The following is a 21,716-nucleotide window of genomic DNA, read 5'->3' on the forward strand; positions in this document are numbered from 1 at the left end:
ATTTGCTTTTTGTGGTTTCCGTGGTCCATAGTCATAAAGGCTCCCCTGCAACCAGCCATCTGGGATGAAAATGGAAGTGACGGGCACCCTTACCTCCAAATCCATCTCCAGAATCAACCTCATAGATGCTCTCCACTTCCATGCTGTCTGTAGACCCAGCAGAAAACAAGATCTCTCACAGGTGACTTGCTGAGGATCCAGAAGTAAGCTGAATCCACCCACTCTGAAGCCAGCAAGAGATACCTTTCAAACAAAAACATAAAAACAAAGCCATTGATCCACTTCAGCTATACAAAGGAGCAGTCATTTCATTTCTCCCTTAAGCCCCCAATGTTTCAAAACCGTTTGTCAGTCAGTTCCAAGTCCAATATCTGAGGACCTTATAACAAAATACTATAAACCCTCTAACCCATATAGAGTATTTGCATCAGCCCAAATTCCAGAAGCACACTGAGGTGAAAGCCTCAGCACAGACACATGCTGCTTCTCATATGGCTTGACACAACTAGAAGTGGGCAAAATGAAGGAATATACTACCTGTCTACAGGACTAGCTCTTCTCTGGCACCATAATGAGACTAAATAATATACAGGTTACAAACAGCAGCACAGCCTGAAGGTGCTTGGAATGGACTTCATTTGCAGATGAAGGAGAAGAAGAGTGTAAAGATGAGTGTCGACAATGGAAGAATAACATTGTGTATTGTGCATTTAAGAGTAAGACAATTAAGGGAGCAGTACTCTTTCCTCTGAACTGAGCCCATAGTCTGTATTATTTTGTTCATCTCCATTCTTCAACCTCCATCAACAAGAAAGCAGTAAATATTATAAACAAATCTGTATTCAGATATCCACTAATAGAAAATGAGTCGTTCAAGAACTATATAATTTTGTTGATAAAAAGAAGGGCATACCTGGAAGCTTCGCATCAGATGACCTCTATTTCTTCAACTTCTTCAAGCATTTCTCTCAGCATCTGCATGTTTTGGTCTATTTTCTGCTGATTGAGCCAGTGCAGGTGTATGCCATGGAACAGAAGATGCATGGCACTGCAAAACACTGAGCAGACTTCATGGAGTGAAACCTGTAGGGCAATCATCTTATGCTGCTGGTGTCTCTCCTCAAAGTCGCAGCAGTGATTCACGGTGTTGTTTTGAATCAAGTTACGTTTTTCAGATGTTATGCTACTGCACTTTGCTAAGGCTGAGAATGGATCCACAATAATGCTGATTGATGAAGTATCCTCTGCAAATATTTCAGCTGGTAAAAAGAATCCACATGTTTCTAGCAATACAAAAATACTTAACAAACAAATAACTGGAACAATGTGTCAAGCTCTGGCTGAATATTCACACCTGAGATATGTACATTCCAAACGCTGATCTACAACACTCATAGGAACATAAACAAATGTAATTCTTGCTCTTGAAAACAAAAACATCAGACTTTGTTCATCTATACATGTCTTTGTTCATCTATAAACAAGAACGTGTCCTTGGGAAACGCTGATGAGGTGTCTCATTTTGCATCACAGTAATGAACAGAATGAAGACTACATGTCTTTATCACAACCCGTAAGTGTAGAGTAAATATCAACACACTCTGTATTTACTTAACTTCTTTAATTTGAAGTCTTTGTCAGTTATTTGAGAAGTTGCAGAAGGAACAACACAAACAAGGAGAACTGAGAAGAGCCTCAGCAGGACACTACTTACATAACTTTTGCATGTTTTTTTTCATTGCCTTTTGCAGAGCAGCACTGCACAGGGAAATGCACAGAAATCACAGGTGCTATTCGTGTAATTGCCACGAAATCCCGCAGACTGGAAGAATCCTCAGCCACACAAACAGTGTTGATCTCTGCTCATTTTGACCTGTCTGAGTCTGAAAATGCCCAATCAAATGTAAATGACTATGGCCATTTGGTCTTTCTGCAGTGAGCTTGTTATTCCCTCCAGCTACAGGTGTGAGGGAATGAATCCCCAGGAACAGATACATACACTGCAGGATATGTATTTTTTGATAATATTTGAAAAAGCACAAAATGTATCTCAAAAAAAAAACAAAACTCTAATTATGATGACAATATTTATATCTACACAATTTAAACCTTCAGCAAACTTTGTAAGCTTAGCTCTCTGATTAAAGTCAGAAGATCCTTCAGTTCCCCAGATTTTGCATCAAGAGCTGAGATACCAAATGGACTTAAAGTAAAAAGTCAGCACAATAACACACACCTCTGATAGTGACACAGTCCCAGTCACTTACTGCGGGCAGACTACTTCAAACTGCGTTATTCATAACAGATTTCTTCATAAACCCAACTTCTAGGCTTTGGCTAGACAAGACTTGGCCCAGATGTGCACTGCCAACTTCCATCTAGAAATCACTGAGTGTTTTCAGGTAGTCTGTACAGGAAAGCATTCATCTCCCCTCACCCACCTCCATTTCTTTCTCTCTTCCTATTGCAGAGGGCACAGACGGAGAGAATGCTCCTCCTCTCTGCTCACCAAACTTTACTGTTTGTTGCAAAGACCCTTTTTCATTACTTTGCATTGGGCATCACTGATGATTCTACGTGGAGAATACAGAGAACATGAGAATTAGGTGAATGCAGAGAGTGACTTTGCAAGGCACTAGGGATACAGATATTAGCAAGAAAAATCCGAAAGGAGTCAGAAAACAGTAGATTTCTAGCATTGTTATGTTCTTATACCAACCCCATCAAAGCACAAAAGTAAATCAGCAGATTTGTTCATCTAGTTTTACTGGAGAGAAAAAGGAGAGAGGGAAAAAAAACACCTGATAATCTGAACTATTACAAGAGCAGAGAGGAGGCCAAAGAAAGATCTCCTTCTGAAAAGGTTCTGCTCCTTCAAAGCCTACCCTCAGGTGGATCTGCAATGACATATCAGACATGCATCTGTCCTAGTCCTGTGCCTCTGCAGGGAGCCAGCCATGCACAAGGAGTCTTGCTCAACAAGCTATTTGTGCTTTCTCTTCATTTCCCTCATTTGTCATAGGAATTTATTCAAAGTTAATGATTCAGTCCAAGGTTCTTTATACATATTTAAGGGCTTTTCAAAAAAAGCAACCTACATTTCAGAAATGGTTGGAAATCTTTTATTCAGTCAGGAATAGCCACACTTCAGTTAGTCCTGCAGCCATACCCTAACAAGAAACCTTCCTGACTACCAGACTTGATAATCATAATTCCATCTAACAGGGCTACCAGTAAGACTGTTTTATTATTCAGAGAAAGTCTGGATTGAATTGATTTACCTCATTTCACCACAAAGTTGCATTTCTGGAGATATCTCCATATGGAAATCCTAAGAAGTCAAAGTGAATTTCCCTATAGACATGCATTTTTAAATGCTGACAAGATATTCATTTAGGATACCTTCAATTAAGCTCCAGATAAAAATTCTGTAAAATGAGATGAAGTGCTAACAAAACAGATATAGCCATGAAAGGAGATCCATACATTCTAATCTTACAAATCACAGCTCAGGGAGGGAATAGGAATCAGCACCAACAGATAAATTCCACAACTTCAGTCCTCCAAAGCACCCATCTAAATTGAAGAAAGTGAAGTCTAAGCCTGAAGAAAATTATTTCTGCACATTTCATTTTTCTTATCTTTGCTATTGGCGGGTACAATAACTTTGACATTTATAGGAACAGTGGAGGCCAAGGTAATGTTCACAAAGCCACCTGAGGAAGGTGACTACAACCTGAAAACACACATTACTTATCGTGACTTCAGGTCACTCAACTGAACTAACTGAACCATGATGGGCAGGGGCATGGGATTATGTAACAAAAGCTTTTCTTTAAAGCTATGTCTAAGGAGCCAATTTCTGTACTTTAATTTTTATTTTATAGTTACTAGGAAACTGTATTGCATCAGCGATTCATAGAGGAGTTAAACATCTTTGACAATTACATGAATCAATCATGGTACACAGCATCACTCTACTATCACAAAGTACACCTTAAAATGGGGGGAGGGAAGGGTGGGGAAGGAAAGATGAAGCAAAAGATAACAAAACAGTAGGATCTTTCTCTTTATAGCAGGATCATCTAATTTGAAAGAACAGAAATTATATTCCACTCTTATCATAACCAGCAACATCTCCTTGAACATATAGAAAAAACAAAGAACTGATCAACTTATTGATCGCAACAATTGGCCAAAAGCTGCACAGATAACCTGTCAACAAAAAGCAGACAAAGCAACAACAAGTAAAACAAAGCTTCAGATCAGTAATAACATGGTTTCATTTAGAACCTTGCAGTGTAAAAACAATTTGCTTTCCTTAAGCTTTAGCTGAAACCCTAAATTAAGCATGCAATACATACTTAGAGTATTTTTTTAATTTGCTTTAACATTAATTTCAATACAATGCTGAAAATATGAATTTATGCCCAGCTGTGGTTTTTATAACCAACCAAGAGAAATTTAGTTTGTATGCTAGAGCAACTGTGGAAATCAATTCTTAATCTATGACCTTGTTTACCGCAGCTTGAAGCCTTGCAATAAATAAATGCCTTGAGCCAGAAATAAGAAACATTTGGCAAATCAAAGAGACAAATAACACGAATCTATATGTGTATATACAGCATTAGAAAGGTCATATAAAATACAATATTGGCTCTTTTCTTGCTGTAACATAATAATGTCTGAAAGGCAGGATACAGTAATTGGCTGCATTAATACCCAGGTGGTGAACAGACGTGAGTACCTATTTTCTTTTCAAGTGACAATGTTCATCTTTGTGGAGGATTTCATGTTGCCTGGTGCTGTTTCTTTCCTAAGAACAATATTCTCTGAAAAATAACCCACTTTCTTTGTCTTAGAAGATGTAAAGGCTTCCTCTAATGCATATTTAAGCTTCCTTGTGAAATTGCTCAGCGCTTCATCACTCACAATAGAGAAAAACCAATAATAATGATGCGGGTGCTCACATTTACCTGCCCTTAGTCACAACCCCTCTTCTTCCTAAGAGGAACCTCTCAAATTTTCATACACTGTTATTACTTGTTTCTTCATAAGCATTACTAAAACAAGCTTGACTTTAATAGCACTTACCCACAGGAACACAGACTAAAGTATTTTTCAATATTAACAGCACTCACCTTCTGAAAACAAATCAGTAGATATTCAAAAACACAACTTGACTTATTTGTTTGACTGCAGACTTTATCCAGGCAGCTGCTTTTGAAATGTATTAGTACAAACTAGCACTAGTTTAGCTAATTTTGCTCCCTTAATTGTCCTCTTGCTTCTACACAGGAATTCAAATGTGAATGTGACTGACGCTGCTTTTTAAGATTAAGCAGGGCACTATTAGCTTGCACAGCAGGTGTCCAAAGGAACTGATGGAAAGTTTCCCTTATTTTAACTCTAAGTAAAGCATGTAATCTAATAAGAAATGAAAGAATTTCACTTTCATAATTATCCTTGGAGTTTGACATAGAAAATTTAAAAAATAATATCAATCTTTCTTCAAATATAATGAAAACTTCAGCCATTATTGATAGAGCCACAATGCCACCAGAAGATAAATTCATCTTAAAATGAAATGACTTGGCTCATCAGCCAATCAGAATAGGCTACCCCATTTCACATCCATAAAAACAACTCTGGAGACTTTTTAAACTTCTCCCCATTGGTATGATCTTTTGTCTGTAAAATGTGGCTTTATTCCATAGCATTGTAAAAGATCACTGAGATCATCCAGTCCAACCATTAAACCATCCCCACCACACCCACTAAACCATGTCCCTTGGTGCCACATTTACATGTCCCTCGACCATCTCCAGAGATGGAGACCTCACCACCTGCCTGAGCATCCTGTTCTAATACCTCACTACTCCTGAGAAGAAATTTTCCTAATACCCAACATGAACCACCCATGGCACAACTTAAAGCCATTACCTCATGCTCTATCACTGTTACCTGTGAGAAGAGGCAAACCCCCACGTTGCCACAATCTCCTTTCAGGGAGTCGTGGAAAGTTATAAGGTCACCCCTGAGGCTCCTTTTCTTCAGATTGAACAACCCAGGTTCCCTCAGCTGCTCCCCATAAGACTTGAGCTCTAGATCCTTTACCACTTCAACAGCTTTGCTATCCTTCTCAAGACACACTCCAGGGCCTCAGTGTACTCTTGTAGTGAGGGAACCAAAACTCAACACTGCCTCACCAGTGGGAATGATGGAAAGTATGTGTTGGTAAGAACTACATCCCAAAGAGAATCTCTCAGCCAACAGCAGTGTTTTACAGGTAGACAGCTCGTGCAGTTCCCAAGTTACCAAAGACTTTGCAAATGGCATTAACCAGACCTCTCCCAAGCTGCTATGGGAAGAGGAAGGAGCTAACACTGCAGTCTCAGAAGGGGGGATGCTGGCACAGGGAGCCCTATCCAAGTGTCCCTAGCATTTCATATTAGTGTTTATCTCAGAGTCCAAAAATTAACTTCTTCCATACTCAGTTTCCAAAGACATCTTAGCTACTGACACTACCTTACTTAAAAGACAGTTTGTTCTAATTCCAGAAGGAGAATTGCTCAGCATATTAATCTAGGTCAGAAGAAGCTATTTCCCCACCAACAAAACAACAAATTTACATTACAATGCAGCTAATTATAACCAATGACCTTTTCAAACTTATTTAAGATTCAATACTTGTGAAATAAAGCAAAGTATTCACTGATGGCTCTGTATCAACATAAATGACTAATTACCTTAATCAGGAAGCTCAAAAGATAAAGAATTTGATTTATTATAAATACAAGGGCTTGCTCTCATAAAAATGATTTGCACTGCAGTTCAGGACATGCATTGATTTATGGCACTACTTGTAATTCTCTTATTATTTTTACATTTAATAATAGGTGAAAAATGGATTAAAAGTTAACTAAAGCAACTCACATTCCCAATATAATTTTATTCAGCTCCACAGCAGTACTCATACCTTGTCTATATCCGAATACAGTTATTACAGTGTCTGGATTATGTTTCATTGATACTTGCCAGAAAATTGTGATTAAGGGCAGTGTGAAATGCTTTCAACATGAAGAACATTTCCATAGACTTGGAATATCTGCTAGGTCTAACTTCAACTCCAGGGTTAGCTAAGACAAATGGTGTTCCTCAGGGTGCAGCAATAAATGAATTAACATTGAGTAAAGATCCCTGGCAGCTGGGTTCCTCTTCCAGCTGCTGCTGCCTCTGCTGACCAGCCCTCAACACAACCCCATGTTCCCCCTACTTTACTACAGCTACACATTGCCTGTTGTCTGCTCCTTAACAGAAACATTGCTCCAGGCACAAACCAGCTCCTTCTCATGTGTTTACAGAACCAGCTGTGCCGAGTGACCCTCAGTGCTAGCACACCACCAATAACACAAATGATGTAGATGTGATCGTGCCTTATGGCAGAGCTCAACAATCCATTCAGTTAAATAGCTGCAGAATGCAAGTTGATGGAAATTTTTATTCATGGAGCAAAGGCTTCTCCTGTTGTGTTACCACGGTTGATAACTCCTTAGTACAAATCCTCTTTCATGTTAAAAGTTTCGTTTTGTTGGGTTTTTTTAATCACCCATTAATTCTGAATCCTCACAGCTATTACCACAGCTAATTGACACAGAAGAAAGACAAGTATTTTCAGCAGTACTTCTGTCAAACGTTCTCCATCTATTAAGCATTTCTTCCAAGCCAGGTGATGCACAGAGGAAGACCCAGAACTCAAATGGCTGCATTTGAAAGATACCTACTAAAAGATGACTAAATGACATCTGTTTTGGTCCCTGAGAGGCACAGGAGGGACTGACCTACACTGTACTTTATATCTACTTGTTAATGGGTGGATATGGAACTAAAATCTACTTTCAGATAGCTTAAAAAAAATGGCATGCCACTTAGCAATTAGAAAAGAGATCAGAAAGTATGGGATAACTACCACTATAATGTTGGCTTCTAAGACATTTAATGAGCTTTGATAACTCTCTTTGATAGCATGTGAGAAAGCTGAGGAATCTTTAAAGGCTTTTGAAATCCGATGTTGTGCTACCACTCATGGATGTCTGAAACTGCATGTGTAATTTTGAAGGACTGTTTATGTTCTTTGGTGGATTTTTAAATCATCACTGGCTTCGTACTTAAATCCCTGTCCAAAAACGGGGCCCTCATTACAAGAAGTGAACCATCTGGTGTTTTAATCCACAGTGTCAGAGGTCAGAAAGCGCTGAGTGTTCAGGGGAGGATCTGGAACAAACTACAGAAGAATGAGAAAGTTCAGTTCAAACACAATCTGACAGAGGAATTATTATTAAAATGCAATTCCAGTATTATTTACAATTTGGTGGTGGTTAAATCTGGGTTATATATAGAAACACCGTAGAAATATTAAGAGAGTAGTGCTATAGAGCAGCACTAGGAGGCATCATGGGCATTATCACAACCTGTGAAACTCTTTATTATATTTCAGAAGTAATATTAGTTTTGAACAGAAATTTGACATTAAAGCTTACGTTTTTAAAAGTACCTCTGTGGTTTCAGAGAAGTATTAAGTCAAGGCATTTACCCTGTAACAACCATCTAGTTTCCTATTTTGTTACATTGGACAGCTCTTACGGGGAGCTGAATCCCTCATCTCTGCAGCTACTACAATTATCAGATCAGGTTCAGCAGTGCTCAGTGCTCAGTTCTGCTGAGCACCAAGGAGAGGCTGCCCAGCATCCTCCCTGCCACAATCACATTTAGGGACTAAAACTTGCCAGCAAAAGTCCTTAAAGGATCGTCTGCTGGCAGAAGTGGGGAAAAAACATTCCTGTGCATACTCAGGAATTACCCAGTCCTTCTCAACTGCAAAAACCTTCTAACAGTAGAAGTTACCACAAGCAAAGTTAAAGCCTTTGCTATTCTACCTCTGCCTGCTATGGAGTCCTCAAGACAGGAGCACAGCACAGCACCCAAAGGCACTGAGTTGGAAAAGGTTGGAAAAGACCTACAAGATCACCCAGTCCAACTGACCGCCTATCACCAACAGTTCTCTGTAAACATGTCCCTCAACACAACATCTAAAAGTTCCTTGAACATCTCCAGGGTCGGTGCTTCTTCCTTCCTCCTTTGCTGTTCGTACTGAATGCCGTGCATGCTCTTGGTATGATTAGGCACTTCTGCCTTTATGGGATTGGTTATAGGGTAAGGTGATCCTTAGTGAATACACCCTCCCATTTTACTGCTATGGTCTCATCTTCCTTCCCTGTTTGAAACTAGATTATCATTACGGCCCTTTTCAACCCAGGCCATTCTATAATAATCACTCCTTCACGACAATGCACCAACATTAAGCAGTACTGCATCTAACTGCTGGAAACGGTGAGCACAACATTTGCATACAGCTTCCAAATTAAGCTGAATAAAACTCAGTCCATCGATATTACAAAGTAGCATTTCATGAATTCATCTCCTGTTCTTGTGAAAAGATGCCAAGTCAGTACAAGCTCTGACCTGACATCATGGCAGATTCCTCCATGAGCTATATGGAAACACAATCATGCACTGCTCACACCAAGCGAGAAGTCACTGTTACAGGGGTAGAGTTACCTAGTTCACACTGAGCTCGTTGCTGTCTCTGCATAATCAGCTGTAAAACTGTAACAGGAGAAGGACACAGCCCACAGCATCACCTCCCTGCTGCACAGGCACTCAGTGAGGAGAGAACCCTATAAAAATGCACTGATTGGCACAAATCTGGCTGCAGCCACCCCAAAATGTTATCTGTACCTTTAGCAGCCACTGGGCTGAGAGAGCTTTTGCTTAAACTTATTGATTTAGCACTGAGACTCCTCCATCATGAAGTTACAATAGTGGTGTAAACACAAATAATGAAATCACATCAGTCTTCCAAAAAGAAACTGGTATCCAGATCAACGTTTTTGTTCAGTATTTCTCTCTACTGTTCCTATCCTAGAAAACAAACAGGACCTTGTCTTCCCAACCCCGGTCAGGAATTGCAAGAATACAGTGTATCGTTGTGTTCTATTTAATTAGAAATATAAGCCTTTTTTCTTCCTCCTTTGGCAAATTGCAGGGCAATATAAATGTCACTATGTCAGTCAGCACAGCACAGAAATATCACAGATGAGCACTGGTAGATAATGCTACAGTGTATTCCATAAATTCCAGTCATCTTTGCCCTAAAATTCCAGCTAACATCTCTAATTAATAATTTATTCATTACAGTATTCATCAAGTACTCTGCTACAAGATAAAGGTGATAATCCCCCAGAACAGTTTTACTCAGTCTTAATTTCCAAAGTGCTCAAAAGAAAATAATAAAATGAGTTAAAATGTTGTTGAGGGTTTTGGAGGATAGTTTTCTTCTTTGCTGCTGGCACAGAAAGTGTTAAAAGCATATTTATATTTAATTATATTTATATTACCTGCATCATGGGCTATTCTAAAGTCTCAGGTGTGTGGAAGCAGAAAAATGTGTCAGCTCTGATCCTGCAATGAGCTCCTTCTGTGCAAACACTTGAACCCCTACAAGCAGGCTGCAGACTAACAGGAACTGAATACGTATATAAACTAACTTTTTCCATATACGCCATTACATAGGTGCTAATTAGAAACAACATCCTGGCCACCAATGAATTGGGCTAGACTAAAGATGCCCACCTAGAGGCAGATGGAGGGTACAAACCCTACCTATAAAGGCCTGGAAGACAGGTGACAAATTCATTCCTACTGCCACCATAATACTAAATGACATCGTGCTCGGAGTCCACGATAACTACATGGTAAATCAATGGCAGCAATTACACAGCCTGCTATTTGAGAAATGAGTTCTTATTCCCAACAGCTTTAGTTCCTTAGCCTTCCTTTCACTTACAGATGCCAGTGACATAAAGTTGTGATTATAAGGAATTCCTTCTGCTACATCTCAATCATTCATTTTTAGACATCCAATACATGAAATAGGTCTAAGCGCATTAAACAAGAACCAGCTTTTGAACAACCTAACAGGACTTCTGCCCGATGGAATCCACACTAGGTTCAAATCTGTTTTGCTAGAGATACCTCCAGCAGATCAGGAAGAAGCAAACTTCTTCTGGATCACTTGCATATAAATGCATATATTACCTACACAAACAGGAACAAAGTTTTAGCAAAAGGAGCTCCCAAATGCACCCACTCACAGTCCAGAGTGTTATTATTCAACACAAACCTGAGAAGGGTTTAAGAGAATAATGCCTTCGTGAATTGAACCTGCAGCCTCAAATCAACTCACTGAGGCTCAGCCAAGGTATTTTTATATACGCTCTCCAAGGACTGATTTGACTTTCCTATACTCCCAGTCCTTGGACACAGCCAGCAAGGCTGTAAAATCACTAGGATATAATGGGAGGTAAAGAAGGGATAATAACATTGAAGCTCACAGGATAGCAGTCTGTAACTATGAATGCTGAAGCCTTTTCTCATGTGACCAGTCATACTGGAATCAACAGAATTACTTATACAAGTTAGGGCTCCGGGATCAAGGTTCTGAGGATTATCCCGCCATATTTATTCATGCTCTGGGTTATACCTTGTTTTACAAGAAGATTCCTTTAGATCACCATTATTCAAGGTAAATATGCACAAAAATCAGGCTCTGTATAATCACAATTTGAAGATAACACATTCAGAAACAGAAAGACAAATGCAGCATGAATAAAATGCAATGTGAGAAAATCCCCTTTCCATATTTTTTGTGTTCATACTTGATGATGGTTTAACTGTACTTTTATACTTCATTTTAAAATAAGGTTCATTACAAAAAGAGTTTAATGATGCTAAATTGTGTCGTCTTCAAAGGTTTATGTGACCTAGAGGAAGGTTTGAGCCGAGTGCTTGGCTCAGTCTACAGAGGTGTGTGGGAGGCCAGCTCAGGACCTTCATGAGGGTTTGCCAGTGCCAGTGAGAAGCTTGCAATGCGCACTGCATTCAGAAGGGATGAAAACAACATACCAATTCCACAGTGATTTGTTAGCACCATAAAAATATTAATAAGGTGATTTGTTAGCAAATATATCCAATGTTATACTGCCTAATGCAGTGAACTGTCATCATGTTCAAACTTTTAAACTGAATTTATGATTTAGTCACAGTTTACTTCCCAAGAGGACTCCATTGCTGACTTTATTTATGAACCAAACCTCGCATTCCTTGTCACACTGACAAAAAAAAAAAAGTCAGAATGGAATGAATAACATTCTGAACCACATCATTCAAACAAAAGACAAGAAAAATCTTCTGGTTAGGAAGACTAACTCTTTCAGATGTTGCAGAAACTAGTAATGTTAAATTTGAATTGCAGTATGTTCTTTTATTATCATACCTGCTTACAAACAGCCGTACATGCAGAGTTAAACAGACCTGCAGGCTTCAACTACAAATGATAATCAAGTTGTTAGAAATCCTTCACAAAGCATTTGAAGCTGCAGAAGTGTTTCACCACAGCCTAACAGCCCTGCTAAGCCTTTGTTTCCATTTTCTATATTACATCCATATATTTGAGAGATTTAAAACAGAAAGAAAACAGAATAGCACCCAATGTATTTGAAGTATGGGGCTCTTAAGTAAACCCAGGAATGTACATGAAAAATTACTTTGCCACAGGTGTAAGCATGCATTATTTTTATTCTGAAGATTGCTATCAATTTACAATTTTTCTCCTCAAATCCTCTACCACATATCTTCTGGTTTAAGTGACAACTACCTACTGCAACAGCACATACACAATACTTGCATATAGCGTAGGATGCTGTGTGTCTAACTTCAGATCGACTGATTTCATTAATTGTAAAATAATCTAAAAAAGAGCATCCGTTTACCAGCTTAATGAGTGTTAATATCTAAATTACATAGTAATTATGAAAAATGGAAACATAAAGATACGGCTTTACAACAGAAACCTAATTGTCCATTTAGATACTGAAAACCAACATTCACTTTCTTATCAATTTTTGGTGCATTTCAAAGCATGCCTCCTGGTCTAGTGCTCTAATGCTCCTCTTGCACGCATGGCTGCCATCAGTAACTCTTTAGCATCACATTCACAACCAGACTGCATTCAGTTATCCGCATGCTACTTAATAGGCGTGTACATAAAGCATTGGCAAAGTCTCTGAAAACAAAACAGTGCAAAAACAAAAACATACAAGGGTGCCATCCAACAAAAAAGCAATACCAAAACGTGACAGCAGTCAAGCAGAATAATGCAACCTCAATGAATCCAGCCCACGCCGCTTTACGGTACATAAAGTGATTATCTATCAAAGACTGGTGGTTCATTCAAGACACAGGGGCAGTCTCCATCCAACAGTCTGTCCTGGCAGCAATAACTTCATGGACAGAGACTTATCACCCACTCACCTCCAGAAGTGACCTCTTCCGAACTGGGTTGAGGAACATTGGCAGGACAATGTGGGGAAGCTTGCATTGCTGCTGCCCTTGCTATACCTCTCCTGTGGAGAAATAGAGGACTCAATTTCCAGGGCTGTCAGCCAGCACCTCCTACAAGTGAAGGAAAATGAAACTAATACATTTTGGGGTGTAGCACAGAACCCCCATTTGCTACTGCAGTATTTCACATCTTCTGTGGAGCTCCATTTGTCTGCTTGGACAGCAAGCTGGATTCTTAGGTTCAAGAGTTGATGGTACTCTTGCCAGTAACCTATATAGCAAGCTGGGATGTGACAGTTAAGAACCAGTGTTACTAGATACACAGCCTAAACAAAGTAAAATACAGTAGAAAGTTTAAACTAATCTCTCAACCCAGACATGAACTAGTACATGCCGTTGGGTAACTCTCTCCTTTATCCCTCCCTTTCACAATCACATGTTGCTTAGTCTGCTCTTTACACATTTCATTTTGCAGATGATTACCATATGGATTACCCTAATTGAGAAGCAGTTCTTCTTTCTATGTTCCATTCATTCGATATACTTATTTTAATTTCATATTAATCCAAATAGTGTTACCACTAGAATCAATCCCTGGAAAGAGAGTTTTCAAAGGGAAGATGAGAACTTTCCCCTGTCCTCATGCTTTCCAACTAGGCCAACAGTTTTCAGCCACCAGTTTTTAGTGTGAAATATGCAAATGAGTTGTATGTAACAAGACACAATCCAAAAAGAGACAAGAAAAGAATATCTGAAGTATATGAATAAATCATTCTTTTGAATGTGGTTATGAGTGCAGTGTTTTACAATTTCAAAAACAATTCTCTGAAGCCTTACTGAAGTAAAGAAAAATACTATAAATGTGAGTTATAGATATGCTTTAAAGCTGCTGAAAAGCATGGGAAGCAAGCAAAAGAAATATAATAATAAGTTAGAGGAGCTTTGCTAAGAAAGAAAAAATACATCAGCTTTCATTATGTCAATTGCTTAAGCTTAGTCTTTTCACCAGATGTGTGCTGAAACATGCATGTAGAGGTAAATGAAACTGTTCCTTTCTTATTTGGGCAAAACAGATTTATGGACCACTTACTCCATGAACAAAGATGTCATAGAAGGCATTTTCTTCATTTTTGTTTTGTGCCAAAACTAGATACTCGTTTTCTCTTTGCAAAGTTTCCAGCGTCCAACATAATAAGCAACAGAACAGTTCATTTCTGATTAGATAGTAACCTTGGATTAATATCATGGCCTATCAAGGACTATGATTATAAGCAGAATTTGACCTGGATATTTGGATGAGGAAGAAAAACAGTAGCAGTGGTTTATGTATATAATAAGTATATCTATATTTAATAAGCACTTTATTTAATATATTTACTAAGCCCAATATTTAAATAAAAAGTAAGGTATATCATGCTGGCTTAGAAGCACAGGCCAAAGATTGTGCCCTGAGCACTACACAAGTGTTATGTCTGCTTTCTAGGTTACTGTTTCATTAGTAGTGTTGGCTGAGGCCATCATTGAAATCAAAGTATACCAAAATAGATATCAGTGAGCTACAATCTCAATATTTCAGAGGTTCTAAGAAGATAAGATGCTGTAACTGGATAGATTACTGTGACCATTAAGAAATGCCCTCAAAGACTTACTTTAAGTAAGCGCAGCTCCACACAGTTAACTATACAGTTAAAAGACAAGAAATTGGGGAAAAATCAGTGAGCAAATATTACAGTTTTGCTCCGTAGTCAAATGATGAAGTAATCCTTCTAAGTAATAACAGGAATTTCTGTAAATCCATTCCTTTTCTTCATGTGAAAAACAACAGGAGTACCACAAAGAATCACTATCGAGGGACTTAGATAACTTCAGTTTTTTCATGCAGCCTAAGCCCATCTCACAGTCACACAAAAAACTGCCCAGAAGTGACCACAATTCACTGACAATCTAAATGTCCAGGTAACAAATTTCTTTCCAGGCAGAGAGAAGAACTCAAACACTCCGAAATCTTGAGGATAGTTTCTAGCAGTCCCTGTTAGGACTGGCAGCAGTGGAACCAAGGTCCATCCAAAACCACTACTGTCACTGCCTTTACCCTCACGCAAATACAAAGCAGTACAAGCTGCAAACTGAATGTATGAGCTCCACACAGCAATTTGAAACAGCTTCAGTGTGGATTGTTGTTTATTTTACTAATCTTCAAATATATCAAATGCCAAGCCTTTGACACTTTGAAGGTAACCCGTATTTGTTTCAAAAGCAAGCCTTAAACATTCAAAATGCATTACATGCTTCAAAGGGCACTTCCTTTGCTTACATCCTCTGGATTTTCTCCCCATAAGTTAATTATGGTTCCTAAACCTCCCCCTGCAGTCTGTGTATATCAAGCTCTTCAAGAGACTCTTTAATCATATGGGATAATTCGTAAACGTAGACACATTTTCACTGTCCGGGAGAGCAGTTCATAGAACAAAAAAGAAAACCATTTCCTCACATACGACTGATGTATTTTCCAGAGACCAATTACAACTGAAAGAACTTCCATGACAGAAAGCACATGCTGTTTTTAGGAGGAAATCACCTTGCTGCCATATCCAAGCTGGAATTTCCCTTTGGTTTCAAAGTCATGGTGCTCTGTGGAAAACATGTAACCTTTACAAAATACCTCTGGTAAGACCCTGCCTCTTACCTGTCAAGCAAGATATTTTGCCAGGTCATTTGCACCAAGAAATCTGCTTCAGAGACCCACAGCTAAAGCAGGTGACATCTTTTCCCTGCAGCATACTCACAAGAGGCTGGTATGCTTCCAACAGTGACTGAATCAGATAACCACCATTTTAAAACCACTTCAATTAATTGAAGTGACTAATTCTGGATTTGCCACGCTGTATTTCTTTTCCTCCAACAATGCACCTGTGCTAGCTGGTTAGACACAGCCTATTTCTTAACAAATCTGCATAAACCCAAACGTACAAGAGCGGCAGCTGATCTTGAGGAGTAATTACTACTCTGGGGGGAAAAAAAAGGTACATTTTCTAAAATTCTGATACTGACAACTCTGAAAAACATCTGTAAAATAAATGTGTTAAAGGGTCGCAAGATGTTACCGATGTTCATGAAATATCTTGTAATTTATTTCAGAGATTTAATTACACCCTTCATGCTTACTCTCCTATTAGAAGATCTTCTGGTTAGCGTTAATTTGAATTCTACAGCAACTTAAATTAATACAACTGAGAAAAAATTATCAGCCCTTTAAATAACAAACTGATAATGTGTCCGGGCAGTATATACTTAAAAAGAAGAAAAAGACATACAATTAAAATCTGAGCTACAATTACTTTGCATTTCAGAAAGTTAAAAGTAGCCTGAAGCAAGATGATTTCAAAGGGAAAATCTGGACAGTAGCTTTGCTCCAAGCAAATCTATGAGAGTATTTAACAGGAAAAAAAAAGAAAGCAGAAATCATAAATCATATACGAGGAAGAGACAAAAAGGTCAAAGAGAAGGAAATGAGTTTATGCCTAGGTTATTATAAATTTGCATACACTAAGCTCCTATGGAAACTTGCAAAGAAAGTATTAAGACCATATAGCTTCAACTCTAAGGACTCTCTTACGGTGCAACTGCAGAATGCAGCTGAGTTTCCTGACATGCATAGAGAAGCTTTAGAGAAATTAAGATTCCTAAAAATAATGAAGTTAGGCCAAATTTCTAACTGCATTTGGTTTTACTCTAAAGAACAAAGCCAGAATTGGTACTGAATCTCTGAAGATTCACTAAACTGAAATTTGCAGGAAGGTCTTCCATCGACAGCTACTCCAGCACTGATTCTTGCACTGACACCTAAGTCAGATAAACTCTTCAAAACAAACAAAGAAAACAACAACAAAACTCTTGCAGCACCAAGCACAACATACTACATGCCCACAACAGATGTAATGCAGTACTGCAGACAAAAGCAACTAAGGCCACCACACAGCAATAACTGGACAAAAACTAGTTGTACAGAACAGTGCTCTTAAGTGAAAAACAAAAATATGTTTGTAAATATAGGTGTATTTTAACGGACTTACAGTACGTACATACAGTACAGCTGTGCACCATGATCCAATGTCACTGAAGCCAATGGCAGATTCTTAATAGGCTTTTTTCATTACTAAATCACAGATACATGAAGGCTGTAACAACTTGTGAGGATTTTAATGAATAAATTATTGTTATTGGAAACATGGATCTCTCTGTCTTAACAAGCAAAAAAAAAAAAAAAAAAAAAAAAGTATAACATTTTATCTTGATAACAAGTCATATAATTAGAAAATGAAGCCCCACAAGCTTTTTCCTCACAAGAACAGGGTAAAAGCCTGACCCCACAGTTCAGACAAGCCATTAGTACTAGCCCACTTTGCTGGGACTTCACCCAAAACGCCTGTCAAACCTTCTTCCATTTCAGAGACCCTCCCTTAACCCTGAGGTTCACACACAGACTGACCAATGACTTCCAGGTCAAGATAATTTTAATTCACATCCATGACCTTTAACAAAGACAAAAGAACAGAGGAATGGAACAGCAGGACCATCCAGGATCTGGCTTTCATGGATTTCAATGAATATAAATTCAGAGCAAAAAGAATGGCAAACACTGAGTGACAAACCAGCTGGCATTTTGATTTTGCTGCTGGTGATGGTTTGGTTGTGTTATTTGTTTGTTTGTTTTTAATAAGCATTTCTGGAGTTCAAAGCCTAGCAAGTACTGCAGACATAAGCCAAGCATCACTACAGTCAAGTCAAGCAGCAAGTGGAAAGAGAAAAACTGAAGTCAGGGAACAAATTACAGTATTCTGCCTGTTTATTTCTTCCCCCAGCACTGCTGAGATGTACATGTTCCTGACATCCCCCAAGTCTGAGCAGAGAGTATTATTTCCAGGAAGAGACACGTTGTGAATGTAAAGCTCCAGGGCCCTGCTGGAGCAGAGATGGAACAGTTGCCTTCTGGCAGGAATTAAAGCTGGTATGGAAATTTCAGAAAAGGAATTAAAGGATGGTCTGGAAACTGGCCAGGAGTAGATCAAAGTAACTTTAGCAGCATGAAGACACATACCAGAAGCGCATGAAAGGGGACTTCAAGGCAGACCACTAGGTTTAAGAAAGTATCTGTTGTTTGGACAGAAGTCTGCATGAACCAAAGGAAAATGTAAATTATTCTTCTGAAACATTTAGTCCCAAAATATCCATTCTGTTTTGCATAATTTCCACTGTCTTGGCCACATGTCAGTCATCTACCAGAACAGATGTATTTTAGATGTATTTTGAACTATAATAATTGACCAGCTTATCCTACTTCTTCATCTTTAAGCACAGTATGTTCCTGGAACTGAAGATCAGGTTCAGGACAACTTCAGCTACCTAGGAGTTAAAACATATTAAAAACAGAGAAAAGTAAAGTATCCACCCACTCAAAGCATTTCAGTTTTCTTATTAGCTCTGTATTAAGTCTGTCTGCAATGCAGGAAGGCTCTTCTCTCTGAAACATAAGCTCATAAAACTTTCAAAATCATTTTCCGTTTATATAATGGGAGGCCAAGGCAGATCTTCTCTGGGACTCACCCATGTAACCACTGAGCTGGGCCCTAAACAAGCTGGCGTTTTACTGAAACAAAACATCACAAGGGGGTAGTTCTTAAAGCAGCCCGCTTCAAAAGAAGAAAAGGACCATCCCTTGCTATGATCTGGGTAACCTCAGAGCTGAAAAGAGGTGCTGTGGGAATTCTGAATTGGATAAAAGCTTCAGGGAACTGGTAGATTATTGCTTTTAAAAGCTATTAGGATGAACAGGAGCTTTGCCTCCTCTCCTTTTCTGACCTATGTGCTACAACAGCACCATCAATAAACTCTGTTCATACTTCCATCAGTAAAAACAGCTTTTGAAAAATGAAGAAACATTGAGAAAATATTCCTGTGCTCCAGCAGAAAGTTTTCAGCAGACAGAACAAAGAATAAAAACACAATTCTTGATACAAATTCATGAGAATCACAGCCTACAAGCCATAGCACAGGGCTTCCCCAAATGCCTTGTTGAGGAAGGACTGGGGCAGCTGGTGGAGCATAACACTGCTTGGGATCCTGGAACTGTGCTCATCCTCTGCTAGGAGCAGGGTTACCCTCCACAGCCTCACTCAACTGTTTCAATATCTCTCTTTGTCTCCCTCTATCACACATATTAAACCCCCATCCATCGACCTTCTGTACAAACGAGATGCAGATGTTAGTGGTACTCTGTTACATCTTGCCTGCTGAGCTCACGTGGGGATTCATGTAGATAACAAGAACTCAGAGTCAGAATCTCCGGGCTGCATTGCTTGGTTTTGAGAAGAACCTTAGTTCCTCCCTGCTCAGTTATTTGGACTCTGTTGCTGCATAAATTTTAGACATTTAGAAGACAAGCACATTTGTTAGAGATAACACTCAACTTAGAGCACTTCTAACATAGAAATTTACACTTTGAACATTAGCAAAATTCAGATACAGTTTTTAGTCTTAAAATTTCATGAAATTTTGAAGTTACTGGATGCTTTACTATACTGAACATTAGAGATTCGTGAATGTATACACTTGTATGAATAAACTCATAAATGGAGATGTCTGGAGCCAATATAACTTAGCAAGAACATGAGTAGCTTGGAAATATTTGCAACATTTCAGGAAAGGAAATGGCCAAAGTAGGCATTTTTTAAAATAAAACTGTAAATTCAATTGCTAACAATAATATGCCAGCCATAAAGACTGAATTCAATCACTAAAACATGAAACAAAGGATCAGCATCCTGTGCTCACCTCAATATAACTACATTCATTAAGTCCCGTCTGTAATAACCAGGCTGTTGTTTGCTTTGTGGAGTCTGAATTGCTAATTCCTCCCATTTACACCAACTTCTTGGCAGTCCGGAACAAAAATCGTTTTCTGTCTAAATATACTTACACTTAACAATCAGAAATGAATCCCTGTGTAAACAAGCTCCATGTTGGTGATCATCTTTGTTAGTATTTATTAATGGGGCAAGAAGCACTGCAGCTTTCCACGTTCAGATTTAACATTGCTGTTACTGCCATTACTCAGGTTCACCCAGGATAATAGTCAAATGCTTTTCCAGTACATTTGTAGTCTATGTTCCTCCTTTTCTGTTGCTCATATAACATTAAAGCCTTGTAAAAACGTGGGTTTGATGAGATATTATGGTAAGGATCACTACTAAGTATGTGTTCGCAACACTGAGACACTGACATTTCTGATGCACATGTAACAGCTGACAAACTATGGGGTTCTGGTGACAGATGGCAGCTTTATCCCTGCACAAGTCAGCACTGCTCACCGTAACCTTTGCTCCCAGAAGGCAGGTGTGATGCTTCCTTCTCTGCTAGAAAGGGACAAATTAAAAAACTGGCCACCATTCTGGCACAGTGAGAGAGGTTGCAGAGCCTCCCTACTTGCAGTATTCTGAAGCCATCTGGACACGTTACTGGGTACCCTGCTCTGGGTATCCCTGCTGGATTAGGGTTAGCACAGATGGGCCCAGAGGTCCCTGCCAACCTCAGCCATTCTGTGGTTCTGTGACTTTCTGAAGAAGCTGGATTCAGGCTGGTAGGCTGACCAGTGCCTCTCTCACTCCTGTCCTCTCTGCTGCTCCTCCAAGGGGAGCCTTGGCACAAACAGGCTGCAATAGGTTTCCAAGGCAGAGAAGGAAAGGCAGGCATGAATAATGAACTCTTTGCCTCTAATAACTGCACGTGCGAGCAGTTGCAAACTAAGTCCCAAACTCAAAATACCTTGAAGTTAGTTTGAAGATACAAAAAAGTACAAGAATTTTTTTTTCAGAGAAGCTCCAGCTCATCAGCAGCACAGGGAAATCAGAAATACAAGGACACTGCTTCTCACACCCACTGTATAACAAAAGCTTTGTTCCAGACAGAGCAAATCTCACTTCCCAGTTCAGCAAACACTGGTGGACATAGAACAGAACAGACTGCAAGTCAGATGGGACACACATCGCTTTTCCTGTCCCGTTTCCCAGTGCTGAAACTTTTAAATAGCCATACCAATAGATGCAGGTTCCCATTTCAAGTGTAGCAACTGGTAGAAATAGACACACATGACAACAGTCATCCACAAAACTTTTGTCAGTGCAACATGTACACAAACACGCACCACACAAATAAAATCACACTTTGTATTGCTGGGTCTTCTCAGATATTGGCTGTGT

General features: G+C 39.0%; 1 protein-coding gene across 13 annotated transcripts in view; it reads right to left on the bottom strand.

The window, feature by feature from the left end:
- Positions 1–21,716, bottom strand: part of PPP2R2C (protein phosphatase 2 regulatory subunit Bgamma) — a 148,495-nt gene that overhangs the window by 78,337 nt on the left and 48,442 nt on the right. For 4 of the 13 annotated variants that reach the window (XM_085547366.1, XM_085547376.1, XM_085547365.1 and 1 more), the window contains one exon: positions 13,432–13,523. The exons of 7 other annotated variants lie outside the window; for them this stretch is intronic. In XM_085547366.1, coding sequence (XP_085403492.1) covers positions 13,432–13,498 — 67 coding nt within the window. In that variant the 5' untranslated portion in view covers positions 13,499–13,523. Of the gene's footprint in view, positions 1–93; positions 244–913; positions 2,660–13,431; positions 13,524–21,716 lie in introns of those variants that run through there. 2 more of the 13 variants (XM_085547368.1, XM_085547372.1) reach the window with 2 other exon arrangements.

Source organism: Coturnix japonica, chromosome 4 (assembly GCF_054131305.1).
Source record: "Coturnix japonica strain WE chromosome 4, WE-NBRP24, whole genome shotgun sequence".
Taxonomy (NCBI): Eukaryota; Metazoa; Chordata; class Aves; order Galliformes; family Phasianidae; genus Coturnix; species Coturnix japonica.